Here is a 15,072-nt window from a genome sequence, read left to right on the forward strand (position 1 = left end):
AGCAACAGAGAGTAACACGTCAGTTTGAGATGAACAGGAATGCAGCTAAATGGCTTTTAGGCTAAGTACCTCTCACAGAATGCAGGTGTATCCGCAGGGTCTCGTCAGCCAGCGCCTTTAAGAAGGCGCCACAGGGGTGAGGGTCGCACGCTGCCTGGCTTCACTATCAGCACACGTGTCACCTATGCTCCATACATTCACAGCACTGGCAACATATGGCTAACATTTCAATACTTGTGAGTGAGCTACAGTCACTCTAACCGAGCCTTGCCGAAACCATAAGGTATCTAGGGGAAAAGTTCGAAATGAACAGAGAGCGAGAGAAAAAGAGACAAAGACTGGAATCAGAGAAAAGCCCAGGAGGCACAGAGAAAGACAGTAAGAGGCAAACTGAGATAAGAGAGAGCAAAGGAGGGAGTAAGAGGGCTCCAGACAGATAAAGACATCTATAAGAAGAAACAGGAGAGTGAAATATGAAAAGATAGGAGAGAAAACCAGATAGAAACTGAAAGAAAGTGACAGAAAGCGAGAGAGAGAGGGAAATGGCAGAGAGGAGGGTTGATCAAGGAATGTATGTATGAAAACGCGCAGAATATAAAAAAAAAAACAAGGAATGCGTGTGAGAGAGAAGGAGCAGGAGGTGAGCCCGGGAGTGGTACGTGTGCGTGCGCAGTCTGCTCTTTTTTAAAGCACATACTCGTGCTTGTGGCACGCTCCCGCAAGGTGGACGCCGCCACAAACACGAGTATGTGCTTCGAAAAAGAGCAGAACGGCGGTTAAAGGTCTTCTATGCAGCGCATGCTCGCTGCGTAGGCGAGACCTAAAATTGGACACAGTAGATTTTTCAAAAATACAATGTTATCCTATAGAAGGAAACACAATCGTCAATATGCAGGTAAGTAAGCGACTTACGATACTGAGTTTCTGGATAAAGAATCAGTAGCAGGTAAGGTTCTGGCAAGTGTCAAAACTGCACCACCAGTAGCACTGGGGCAGCCGGGCGCAGTGGTGAAACTCTGTATTTAGAGCCAATGTTATGTAATGGAGAAAGGGGACAATTGAAGTAGTACTACTTACATGTAAGCAGCATGGTTTAGTAACCAAGTCTCTGGGGGTTAAAGTAAGCACTGGAGGCAGAAGGCGGCACCAAACGAACACCTCCAGCGACACGTAGCGGCCCGGTGCAGAGTGCAAACATAGCGTCAGGTGCCTCAGGCCAGGAGACCTACAGCTGCACAGGTAAGCTGGGATGTGTTGGAGTGTCAGAAAACTGTTAGTTGATCTCCCCAAGGCCTTCGGTGTAGGGATGTCCTTTGGTGTCGGGAAACAGCTTATCAGTGAAGGTTGGAGTGGGGGGGTTGTCGTGCAGAGGCTGCAGGCGTTGACGTGGAGTTCAGAAAGGGGCAGCCCATGGTGTAGTCTTCCTCAGAAACGCTGGGGAACCTTTGTTGGGCCTTGGGTGCAGATGTTTTTTAAAGTTGGTTTTCCTTTGAACAGGTCCGCTGCCCACGGGGATCAGGAATCTTTATAGAAGACCGGCAGTCCTTCCAGGGTTTTAGAGGTCGGTGGTCTGCGGGACGAGTAATGGGAGTTGCAAAGCTCGAAGTTTGCGGATAGGCTGGCAGGCCTGGGACCAAGTCAGTGGCTGGAGCTTCTTGTCGTGCAAGGATCTAATCTTCTTTATCCTCTTCTTCGTAGGTTAGCGGTAACCAGAGGGTTAAGGTTTAGCGGTGCCGCTTAATACTAACTTCTGGGGTGTTACAGGGGTCAGAAGGTAGTTGCCAATGGGCTACTTACCTCTAGGGTGCCTTTACCCTTTGTATGCCCATTCCCTCTGGGGAGGGGGCATACCCCTAACCCTATTCTATTTGCTAGAGTCCTTCAAACCAATATTGAGGATTCTGAAAGGAGGGGGGTCACTTCAGCTCAGGGCAACTTAGGGGTGTCCCTGGTTGTGAGGGGACACACCTCTCTTGCTTACTAATTTTCCCCCAACCGTGCTACCAAATACAGGGCTTGGTCGAGGCGGGGGCATCTCCACTGGCTGGAGAGGCCCTGGTCAGCATAACAAAGGACGGGAACCCTTTGAGCCTCACTGCCTTTATATGCTGTTCCTGTTTGGGGGTAGAGATAGGTGTGAAGCACCTCTACCCAGAAAAGGCTTTGTATCTAACCCACAAGAGCAAAAGGCTACCACCTCAGGGGATCAGAAATCTGCCTAGAGGTAGCAGGCTGGTGGGACCAAGTCAGGTACACACTAGAGGGTTGGTATGAGTTCAGGGGGCATGTATGAGGTGCCCCCGGGTGCATTTCTTAATAACTTCAACACTGGCGGCTGTGGGTTTATTAAGCGGAGACGTTTGGTACCAAACATCTTGGACTTCGGTTAAGTCATCATGTATCATAGAGCTGTGAAACTCGTAGTGACAATCTCCCAGCCCATGTACTCAGTATGGTTTCACTGTGCACTTATAATGTCTAAGAATGGATTTAGACACTTTAGGTGCACATCTGCTCATGAATTTCGCCCTCGCAGGAAGTATAGTGCACCCCGCCTTAGGGCTGTAAGGCCTGCTGTAGGGGTGACTTACCTATGCCTCTTGCAGTGCTGGTAGGCCTGGCACTCGGGGAGGTGTGCAAGGTCGAATGTTCACCTTTATCTCCCAACAAAACATGCAGGCTGCTGTGGCAGTATGCCTGTGTTTGGTGAGGGGTCTCTTAGGGTGGCATAATACATGCTGCAGCCTTCAGAGACCCTCTCTGGTCACAAGGCCCTTGGTACCACTGATACCTATTACAAGGGACTTACATGTTAGCCTGAGGGGTACCAATTGTGGAAACAAAGTTACAGTTTTGGGAAAGACCACAGGAACAGGGAACCTGGTTAGTAGGAACCCAGTGCACACTCAGTCAAAGATGCAGAGTCAGGCAAAAGGTGGTAGGTAACCATGGCAAAAGGAGTACTTTCCTACAGCTTCCATCCATTACAGCAAACTCCATGGGATAATGATGCAGTCCGCATCGGTCATTGGCTCTCTTGCCATGTGAATGGCAGCATTTTCAGATCATGTGTGTACATCGCCTGGAAATGAGCATTTCAGTGTCCAGCTGGTTTGCCAGTCCTTTAGTTTAGAAGTTGTTTTGTAATTTTCTCCTTTTATAGTTCCTTTCTAATTTCATTGCTTCTACTTTTGTATTGTAATATTTCATTAGAGAAACAAATTTCAATATGAAGGGATATTTGTTTCAGCTATGACAAGCCATACAAGCAGGACAAAACCACATAAAAGTTTAAAACCTTGACATAATAATGAAATCAACATATTGAAATCGACAATTTGAAACCGGGATTCTCTTAAGTACAATAATAGTATACAGGAAAATTAGTCTATACAAGAATGTGAACCAAATTGTGTAAATTTCTAGGCCAGAAAGATATACGAAGCTACCATCTGGAAAAAAAACGTCTGAGTCAGATCGAAGGCATAGTGACATTACCTTACTGCACGGCCCTGTGTTATGTTTTTTAAAGCAAAGACAAAGGATCTGCAGGGAGCGAGCTCAAAGCAGAATAAAATGTAACGCAGTCTCTTGCCCCCCTAATCTACAATTACAAAGATCTGAACAAAGTTTATTATTGCTCTATCTTTTAGTGAAAGCCAAGACTGAGAGTACTCTCAATCTGAATTAAATGTATACGTTTTCAAAGATGATACTTTAGCTCTTTGGGCAACGCTAACCATTCTCTGGGTTGCTGCTCATGTCATCTGCAGTGAGCCACATCTCACGTGGCCACTTCCGCTAAACCAGGCGGCAATTATGGAATGACACGGTCCATAGTGTATTGTTATTTTATAATTCCAAGATAGCTAATACATTGGTTCTAAATGTGGAGGTCATGCTTGAACTTTAGAACAATAGGCTATTTACAATACCCTTGCAAGGCAGACATCAGCTGCTATGTTTAGCTTTGTTATTGCAAACAATTGCCTGCCATGTTAAATGGCAGCATTTTTTTTTATTATACTACCAATGACAGTAGTGTAGGGCATGAAATCCTCTCACCAGACGGGGTGCGATGCGAGGAGGCCGATTCCTAGGAACGCTCTGAAGGATCATAACCCTTCCAACCTATAAGGTAATATAGTTTTCCCTGAGATCGTTTAGAGTCCAGGATAAAGTAAACTTCGTATTCTTGTTGGCATTAAACAGAACGGGTGGGGCTGATGTATCTTTCGTGTGGCGGGTGGTATCGCTTAATCAGTGAAACAACACAGGGTGGATAGTGTATTCAGGGGGCACCCATAGCTTGACGATGACTGAATTATCTGGATAATGTCCTAAGGACATATAAATTGTGGTTGCAGTTTCTTCGGGCCTTCTAGTTATAGGTGTTGTGTTGATAACCATACCCGGTCCCTTCCTTTTATCCTGTTGCTGGGATTCTAGGCTTGTCAGCATGTGCCTTCATTAGCAATATGGCTTTTGCTAAACTGGTCCTGGCGTGTTTTTGAATTTCACGCACTTGTTCTAATCTTTCTGTGACTGAAGGTAGCGTAGTAGAAACTCCTGATAAATCAATGGGAAGTGCCCGAGGATGTTTTCCTCACATGAAGAAGAAGGGTGTTTAGTTTGTGGCTGAGTGGGTGCTGTTATTATAAGTTAATTCAGCTGGCAGTAAAGCCTGATCCCATTGTCCTGTGAATGTGGATAGTATGCATCTTAGTGTACTTTCTAGGGATTGGTTGACCCGTTCAGTTTGCCCGTTGGTGTGTGGGTGAAAGGCAGATGACAAGGCTACCTCTATTTCTAACTTATCACAGAGTTTTCTCCAAAATGTAGATGTGAACTGAACTCCGCAATCTGAGATGATTGTTTTTAGTCGGTAGACCATGCAGTCTTACGATATGAACAATGAATATTTGACTAAATTCTGCGGCGGTGGATCTTTTTTGAGGGGGATGAATTGTGCCATTTTTGATAACATGTCAACAACTACTACAGGCATTGAAAAATGCTAAAATTTTTACTAGACCTACAGGTCTAGTGACCTAAATATTCTACATCTAATTATAATACTCTTGACCCATAAACTTTTTTTCAAATCATATGATCCTGGGCAAATATTTTAATTCACTGAGATGCCATTTTCTTCTTTATCACATATGAGAGCACCTTCAAATACACGAGTTCAGTAACTGCATTGTCATCGGGGCGGGGCAGGAATGTTTCTCAAATCATGTTTAAAAACTATCACTTTTAATGAATACATAACTAAAGAATAAAGTAGCAGCACACTGTCATTTGCATTCAGCAGATTTTACATTGACATGACCACAGAATTGGTCACCGACATGAGGTTTTAAAAATATACAATGTACAATGTTTAGAAATAAAATTTCTGCTAATATGTGTCATTTGCACATCACCAAGTAAAGTGTTATGATTTGTTTTGCTTCTATTTAAATCTTTGTTTCCATCACACTTCTGAATTACAAAACAAGGTTCTTTCATAATTCCGGATATATTTTGAAATACTTGTACTATTCATTTACAAGCTTTTTAAATGCGCTATAGAAAAAAACCTGACATTTTACATCCTTTTTTAGGTCTCGCCTGGCGTTAGCAGCGCTTATGGGTTGCTCTCGCCATGCGAGGGCTTCTTGGAATCAATACAGTTCTAGAAGTCGTGTCTCTACTCCGCCTGCAATTTTAATTTGTGTGTGTCGTTTTGCATAATAGATTATGCAAAACACAGTGTGATGACTGCACCAGAGGCATTTTAATCCCTCCTGGTTGCCACCCGGTCCGCTCTCTTTGACCTGCACCCCGGGATTGGATCTTTTACTTGCGGCGGGAGACAGTGTCTCTTAATTAGCCGCTGAGGATTTTTTTTTAAGCCAGAGTTGTGTGCGTATTTTGTTATGTATTTCGAAAGGTTGTAAAGAAACCAGCACACATTCGCTTTGGGTTATGTTACAATTCTCTCTCTATATATATTCTGAGACAATTACCAATGCGCCAAGACAAAAATAGGTACCAGCTAATTAGCTGTTTGTTCCTTGCGCGTTAAGTTCAGAGAACTGTCTGAACTCTGTCGAAATTGTGCGTGTTGCACTAAATAGGGAACCTTTCGAAGTACTGTCTTAAACCTATTTTCGCAGTATCTCAAAGAGATGCCCGCACATCACCGAATTTCATGTAAAAAACTAACACAAGCCCAGCTCAGAGTTCCATATTAACAATGTGGTTGGTGAAGCCAGATTTCACAGACTGATGTAAATGGAAAGTATTTGTTTCACACTGCAGTGCAAACGGTTTTAATCATGCCATTACAACATAGGTAGTTTGAGAAATGCGTGTTACCATCACTTTATGTCTTAAGCTTTCTAACTAACCCAAAGCTCACAATTCCTGTTTAAAGCAGATGATGGGTTATATGGAAAGTGCGTCAGTTTCATAATTCCGTGGAAATCTCCATTGCCCCATAATCCTATAATTACAGTAGTCCTGGTTAAACTGTCCATCAGACCTCTTCCTATGGTCACTACTGGTGAATAATTTATGTCACCATGGATACGGACTGATTTCAGATATAGGTTATGAAGTAATGCACTGTTTCATGGTAGAGTGGACTATATCAGACCTGGGACACTTTTCAGGTAGCTTGTAAGTTTTGTGTTTCAAGTGTGTAAGACACCTCAGTGAATTAAGCATTCACTCATGAGATCCGACTGACATACATAGTCTAAGGGACAGATTTCATTTCACGCAGCGCAACAATCAAATGTGTTGTGGTGCATTACGAAAGTTGCAAAACACAGCTCTGAGCCTTATCTACTATTTTTTTTTCTGCTGTCATCTCAGTTGGCGTAATTTCAGCAGTGGCTGTGCAGTAGTACAGTACTGGCTTTGTTAAGCCACTGCTGCAGGTATGCCATCTTTCTGAAATGCATATGCTACGCTTCTTCAATGGGTATACAGTATTTGAGTGTTGTCTGCACTGTACCACTGTAGTATTTGCACACAAGACATGTCATGTCCCTGCAGTGGTATGCACATTCCAGGAGTTGGTTAGAGCCCTGCAGTAGGTATGCACTATTTCAGTGCTAGCTGTAACATTTCCTGCAGTGGGTGTACAGTATTTTAGTACTCACTGTGGTATCTTGCTGCTTTATTTCAGCACTGGATGTGTTATTTTTCTGCAGTGGGTGTACAGTTATTTAGTACTCACTGTGTTATGCTGCAGCTTTATTTCAGCACTGGTTGTGCTATATCTCTGTAGAGGATATGTTATGATTCTGTAGTGGGTATTCAATATTTTCGTACTAGTTGTTAATGTTAGTATGCTATTTAAGCACTGGTTGTGTCGTTGCCACAGTGTTAGAGAATTTTTGCACTAATTGTTTAATTTTAGTGCAGTGGAAAGACAATATTTCAGCACTTGCCTTGCTGTGCTCCTGTATTATTTCAGAACTTGCCTTGCTGTGCTCCTGTGTTAATTCAGCACCGGATTAGTTATGCTCCCGAGTTATTTCTTCTTGTTATGTTGGAATATGTGAGCACAAGCTGTGCTGCTACAGCAGTGCTGTGTTCCTGTATTATTTTAGCGCTGCTCTATTGCACCACTTTAGAATTCACTTGAGGCGCAGGAGTATTTTGTGCTCCGAAAAGTGACCGAGTCCAAAGTTAGCAGGGTCAGGCCAAGTTGGCAAGGTTACCACAGCAGCATTCATTTACACTGGCACTTTTGATTGCTTTGTGTTTTTTAACTCGAAGCTTTAAGAATTAATATTTCTAACTCATATAGTCGGATTTTCACTTAACTGGCTAGGCAATTCTATTGTGCTGTTTCTTAACTTTAATGAGGTTTTGATGCTGTTTAAATACCTAATAGACATTTCTCTGGGGAAAAGCCTGCTGCTTTGTGCCTTAACTACCAGGGAGGTCAGACCAGATTTAATCAATGAACCGTGTTATAAGGTAATATGAAATTGGTGGGATACCTATTCCTTAAGTAATAACCCACAATCTCAAAGAGTCTGTACATAGCAGGTCAGCTGTCACATTGCTATGTCCCTGCAGTGGATTTTCGCTCTGTCAGTGTTATGCTTTGTTAGTGGATTTGCAGTACGGAATACAGAATTTCAACTGTGACTGTGTTAAGTTCCGGCAGTTCTTGTCATATTTCTGGTTGTTGTGATCATCCTACAAAATGTACTACTAAGTGCAGTTTTATAATGAGGTCCATAAACTTTTGAAGTAGACTACCAGAGGCCACCCAATACCAGAGGACGAGGAATGACACACAGCCAACTCAACACCGTACTACTCACTACTCGCTCTACTACTCTCTCTAATACTCACACTATACTACTCTCTACTCACTTTATACTACTAACTATACTCACTACTACTCACTCTAATACTCTCAAAAACTCTATAACTCACTACTACTCACTCTCTATTAATAACTATTACCCTCTAATACTCAATCTACTACTCTACTCCTCAACTACACAATCCCTACTACTCACTATTACTCACTCTACTACTCACTCTCTAATACTTACTCTCTACTACTCACTTACTACTACTCTACTCACACTTTACTAATCACTATCTACTACTCAATCTCTATAACTCTATACTACTCACTCTAATACTCTACTCACTACTACTCTACTCCTCATTCCCTACTACTCTCTACTCTCAAAACACTATACTACACACTCTACTACTAACTCTATTAAAACTATACTACTCTCTAATACTCACTCATTACTAATAACTAACACTATTACTCACTCTACTACTCTCTGGTACACTTTACCAACTACTACTCGCTCTCTACTACTACTCTCACTATACTCTCTACTCAATATATACTACTCTATTATAAATCCACAATAGGGGAACGTAAGGTAACTATTCTGTCAGAGCGTATGGAGGAGCTATCGGATTCAGCAGCAGGGAAAAAAGGAACGATTTTTTGGTCTGCAGTAAAAAATATGCGTAAATATGCGTAACATGGGAACTCAAATGTCAGTAATAAGCTGCACCATCCCGAGTAACCAGTGGGAAGATCATTTTTCCAAAGTGTATGCAACACCTCCAAATGTTAGTAGCAACTATATACCATGTCAATTGTGCCCTCTAGAGATCAGTTTAGGTGAGGTGATCGCGGCTATCAAACAAAGCCTTGGCAATAAAGCCCCTGGGCCAGATGGCCTACAATAGAATAAATGACTGGGTAGATGACACAGGGGTTTTAGACCCCTGTCAAATGGGCTTTAGAAGTGGGGTTGGGACGACAGAGCAGTGCCTGAACTTAAATTTAGTAATTGGCAAATATACCATAGCTAGGTCGTCACCAATCTACTTAGCGTATATGGACTTATCGTCCGCATTCGACCTAGTAAATAGGTCCAAATTGTGGTCTATTCTTTTAGATTATGGCTTAGAAGAGCCTCTTGTACACTTTCTGGCTTACCTGCATACCGACACAAAAGCACAAGTAAGGATCGGGATGGCAGGGGAAATATCAGGGCACATAAAGGTAGACAGAGGAGTCAGGCAGGGGTGCGTTTTAGCACCCTTGTTGTTCATTATTTACATTAATGGACTGAATACATTTTTAAAACTGGCAACTACGATTGTCCCAAAAATAAGGGGGGGGGGGGGGACGGGACTGCTACAGACTCTGCTTTATGCAGATGACGTGGTGCTTATGGGTCTTACACCAAACGCTTTACGTAGTTTGGTTAAAAGTTTTGTACAATATATGGATAACCTAGATCTTAAAGTAAATTTAAAAAAAAAATTTAGCATGTCTTGTGTCCCGGGGAAAAGACAGCTTAGTGCTATTTCGGTGGGGCCAGATAGACTCTATTCCACTAATACTTTTCCCTATTTAGGAATGGTTTTTGCTGCGAACGGCTCGTGGAGTGGACATTTGGTCCACGCCACGAGCAAGTTCTCAAAATCCATTAATTCTATTCTTAGTCTCCCACGGCCTAAGAAAGTAGGTGCCACAAAAGCACTTTAAACATTTTTCAAACTACAGTGCGCCCCAGTAGCAACATACGGGGCTGAGATATGGGGTCTGGGCAAAACATCTAGTATCCAGACCGAGGAAAATCGTTTCTGTAGGAAAATCCTTGGAGCCCCTATCTCTACCTGAGTACATCTGTCATTGTGAATTGAATTTGTATTATATATCGGATTTTATAGCATCGAGACCGGCCTTGTTTTGGCTGGCTATTAGGAGAAATAAATTGGCCTCCCTAACCCATGAAATCATAGGAGATTGTCTCAACTGCGAGAAAGGGATGACAATCCCATGGCTCTCTGGAGTTCTTAATAAACTGAGCAGTGTGGGTAAAGGTTATCTTTTCTTTGACCCCAGCAAGATTGAGCCTAAAGACAAAAATGAAATAAAGTTTGCATTGCATGCACTTTATAGTAAAGATAGATTGGCGGGGGAGTTAACTAAATCAACTATTCAAGCTTATGTGAATAAAGATCTGTATATACAACCAATTCCATTGTATCTTACATTGCCAATGACAAATTGGGAAAGATCACTCTTGTTCCGTTTAAGGGCAGGCACTGTTAGATTCCTATTATGTTTTCCATTAGGTTATTCTTTAATAAGATCTGAAGATAAATTGTGCCCATCTGATGGTATGAGTTTACAAAATGATTTACATTTTTTCTTTTCTTGTAAATTTTATCTAAAATACATCAAATTGTTTCTAGTTCCATATTTTAAGAAGCACAGACCACTTTCTTTGGAACAGTCTTATTTGATGCTGCTAACTTTGAACAATGATGAACTGATATTCCGTACCAGCACTTTTTTGAGAGTTATTACCTATGTACGTAAAACAATGGAGTACCCTTAGTAAACTTCTGTATTATCGCTGCTAAACAATCTGTAATTTTGCAATGTGTGTTGTTTTAAATGTATTTGGAATCATGGCTATTTTATTGGGATTGTGTATCTGTACTGCTTTTATGGATTTGATAAAATTCGAATAAAGATTTTGATTCGATACTACTCTATTCACACTAGTACTCACTGCTACTCACACTACTACACACTCTACTCTCTACTACTTACACTACTCAACTCACTCAAATACTCTCTCTACTATCTAATACTCACTCTCTAATACTCTACTACTCTATACTACACTCTAGTACTCACTAACTACTGCTCTCTAATCTCTACTAAATTCTAATACTCATTCTCTACTACTCACTCTAATAAATCCATCTACTACTCACTATACTATCTACTACTCACTCTACTACCCTCTATTACTATCTAGTACTCATTACTCTCTACTAATCACTCTACTACTCGCTACATCCTACATACTATCTCCTACTAACTCTATACTACACTCTACTAATCTATACTACTCACTCTCTATTACTGCCTACAACTCACTACTACTCTACAACTCTCTACTAACTACTACTCACTACTACTACTCTCTACTGCTCAGCTATTGCCATTATAAATAACAATGCCATGTATTTATCTGTTTTCAAAAGCAACATATAAATTAAAAAAATTGTCATTTGCAATGCCAATAGCTCTAACTTTTACAAAGGCGACACAATGTTGCATTGTAAACTATCTATCTACTATTTAATACTCAATCTCTGTAACTCTACTAACTCTATACTACTCGCTCTAATACTCTCTAAAACTCTAATCACTACTACTCTACTTACTACGACTCATTCTCTACTACAACTCTATACTACTCACTCTATACTACTTTACTACTCACTCATTACTACTCACACTAATACTCTATTACTCACTCTCAACTACTCTCTAGTACACTTTACTAACTACTACTCACTCTCTAATACTACTCTCTGCTACTCACACTCTACTCACTCTCTACTACTCCATAGTACTCTCTCTTCACTCTCTAGTACTCTCTAATACTCACACTCTACTACACACACTAATTACTCCCTACTATCTACTACTTGCACTACTCAAAACTCACTTAATTACTCTCTCCACTACCTGCTACTCACTCTCTACTACACAATAGAACTCTCAAGTACTCACTAACGACTGCTCTCTGATATCTACTCAATTGTACTACTGATTCTCTACTACTCACTCTACTAAACTTATCTACTACTCTCTCTACTACCCTCTATTACTATATAGTAATCTTCATTACTCTCTACTACTCACAATCTCTTACACACTGAGTCCTACTCACTCTATACTACTCTCTACTAATCTGTACTACTCACTCTCTATTACTGCCTACAACTCACTACTACTCTACTCTCTACTACTTACTCTCTACTAACTACTACTCATTACTACTACTCTCTACTGCTCAGGTATTGCCATTATAAATGACTGCCATTTATTTATCTGTTTTCACAAACACATAAATAAAATATTTGTCATTTGCAATGCCAATAGCTCTAACTTTTGCTAAGGCGAGACCGTTGCATTGTAAATGCTTGTTCAGTTTGACTTCAGTGGCGTAACATGAATGGCAGCAGCCCACCTCTGATAATTGTTCCAGCACCACAAGCTCATGCCAATTACTAAATGTCAATTGCACATGAGCCCTTGATGGTATATTTCTTTTCAACTATCCTGCAGATAATGTAGGAAACAGCCCACTGCAAATTTCATATAATTTGTTCATATATCTGCTGCGCATTTCTCAGCTTCTACTTTCTTATTAAGTCCTGGAAAAGACTGGTCTTCATCAATGAAGCATAGGTACAAATTACTGTATTACTACCTGTAATTTACATATTTACAAAACATAATAACGGATGATAATGGGACCTACTGAAAACAGTGCAGGGAAACATTCAGAAAACTTTCCACAAGAATGTAAAAATACACTGTGTTATAATCAAAAGCAATAAAAGGAAATGTGTGCAGACATTGGAAACAATTAGATTAAACACCCAAAATGCTCCTTTTACCAACAACACTTACAGTGCAAGTGTCAGTAAAGCAGGGGGTCTATGTCAGTGAGTTTTATAGCACTTGCTATCTTTAACTGAGGCTGTCTCTAATCATTCCTAATGTTTACAGACAATAGACTAATGGAATAAGGAGGTTGTGAGGGCTAAGCTTTCACTTCATTCCAGTTCAGTAATCAAGCTACTTCCTTTACACACTTGACTCGCTAAAGGTAGCGACAGCAAGCAAAGTTGGCCCACCCCAGGGTGAGTAAGATGGATAACTAAGAGACGGCGTAGCACAGTACTGTCCAATCTGCATCTCTTCTAGAAACTAGGGGCATAACTTAGAGAGCAGTATGGAATGAGACCCTCAAAATAAATCTACGACTCCACACCATGTACATGCTTTGCTTCACCTACACCCACCTTACATCTACCTTCCCCCTGATTCCCATCCTTCTGGCAACAATACAGCACCAGGCCACACCACAGACTGTACTTTTTGGTCCCTTGGAAAATGCTTTCGGGTACCCATGCTGTACAACATAACTAAAAACAATTGCGATATCCAATAGGTCACAAAAGCGAGACCTGGGAAAGCCAACTGGTCACAAAGGCGAGATCTATTGGCTTTGCCAATGCTTGTTTGGTTTTGACAGGGCCCGGCCCTGGCTGGCCTGAGCGCACTTCCTCTCTTCTGAACAGGTCTCCTGATCATTTCGCCTGCCCATCACAGCTGAATCTCTAAACTTGACCCCTTATCGCCTGTCCCTCACAAATGAATCCTTAAACATGACCCATTGTCGCCTACCCCTCAGAGCCGAAACTCTAAAACCCGTTCTTTGCCACTGATCCAGTGTTCTTTTTTATGGCCCTCAAACTGAGCGTCGATACGAAAATTATCTCCCAGCCTTGTAAATATAAAGCTTTCGTGATATTTGTATTTGTAAAGGTACCACACAAACAAATAATTCGTACCTCAGAAAATCTGACCAAAAAACGAGATGGTCGCTGCCCATACTCATCACCAGAGCACGCCTGCCCCTCTCTATAATAAACACTATCGCCTATCTATCTGCCTGTTTCACGAACGCCCTCCATCCTCCCATCTCCGCTCATGCAAACCGGCCTCTGCTCCTCCCCGTCCGTTTTGTTTGTCTGTCTGTCCCTGTGAGCCATCTCTACTACTAGCCGCTAGATGGCGCGTGCTGCTCTCTGCCGGGCCCCGAGCCTTGCGCACTGAACATGCCGCACCGCTGGCCCTGCGTCCTCCATGGGCCCCCGCTCCTCACTTACCCGCAGCGGGCTGCTCTTCCCGCCTCACAGGGCTGTGGACCGGGGAAGCCATGCTCGCGAAGCCCGGCTCTCTGTCCGGGAGGTGGGGGGTCCCCCACCCCGGTAGGTGGCTCCTCCACGGAGCCTCCGCCGCAGCACGGGGCCTCGGGCCCGGCGTCTCCCCGAATCCAGCTGCCCTCCCGGGCCCCGGCGTTTGATTTCGGTGGCGGCTGGGCGCGGTCCTGGTGGCGGAGCGGGCCCGAACGGGCTCCAATTGTGGCCCGCGATAAGGCAGGGACCGCGCGATATCTGCAGTACGAGAAGATGGAGGAGGGCCCTGCACACACTGGGGGCAAGGAGGGGCCACTGCGGGCCTGCGAGGGGGAGGAGCTGAGGAGGGAGAGAACTGAGAGGCCCCTGACCCGGGGAGGGGCCGGGGATGAGGAGAGGCCCCAGGGGCCGGGGGCAGGCTCAGAACCGCAGCGGGGTGGAAAGGGAGGGCCCCTGTTGAGGCGAGCGCGTGAAAGAGCCCTCAGGGGCCTGAGGCGGAGCTACAGCAGCGCAGGGCGAGGGGACGGGAAAATATACATTTATCTTATAGACGTATATATCGCGCCTCGGGTCCTTAATAAGGCGCACCGGCACAGGGAGTAGTATAATGAATTTAATAGATGCCTAAATCCGTATGCCCACTCGAATGTGCTGTACATAATACATCATAGAGAAGCCACAGCTTCACACACAAGGAGGTTTTACAAAATACGCGCACACACGAATTCAGGGCCAAGTGGATAATTCTTCGACAGCGTCGATGTCGTTAAA

At 42.9% G+C, this 15,072-nt stretch overlaps 1 protein-coding gene across 2 annotated transcripts in view; it reads right to left on the minus strand.

Moving 5' to 3' along the window:
- The window catches only part of LOC147691776 (zinc finger translocation-associated protein-like), a 156,034-nt gene extending 141,286 nt beyond the window's left edge, over nt 1–14,748 (minus strand). The window contains exon 1 of one of the 2 annotated variants that reach the window (XM_086938070.1): nt 14,272–14,748. In XM_086938070.1, the coding sequence (XP_086794196.1) occupies nt 14,272–14,323 (52 nt within the window). In that variant the 5' untranslated portion in view covers nt 14,324–14,748. The remainder of the gene's footprint in view (nt 1–14,271) is intronic. The other variant, XM_086938071.1, reaches the window with a different exon arrangement.
- Nucleotides 14,749–15,072: the final 324 nt, after the last annotated feature.

Source organism: Lissotriton vulgaris, chromosome 9, assembly GCF_964263255.1.
Source record: "Lissotriton vulgaris chromosome 9, aLisVul1.2, whole genome shotgun sequence".
Taxonomy (NCBI): Eukaryota; Metazoa; Chordata; class Amphibia; order Caudata; family Salamandridae; genus Lissotriton; species Lissotriton vulgaris.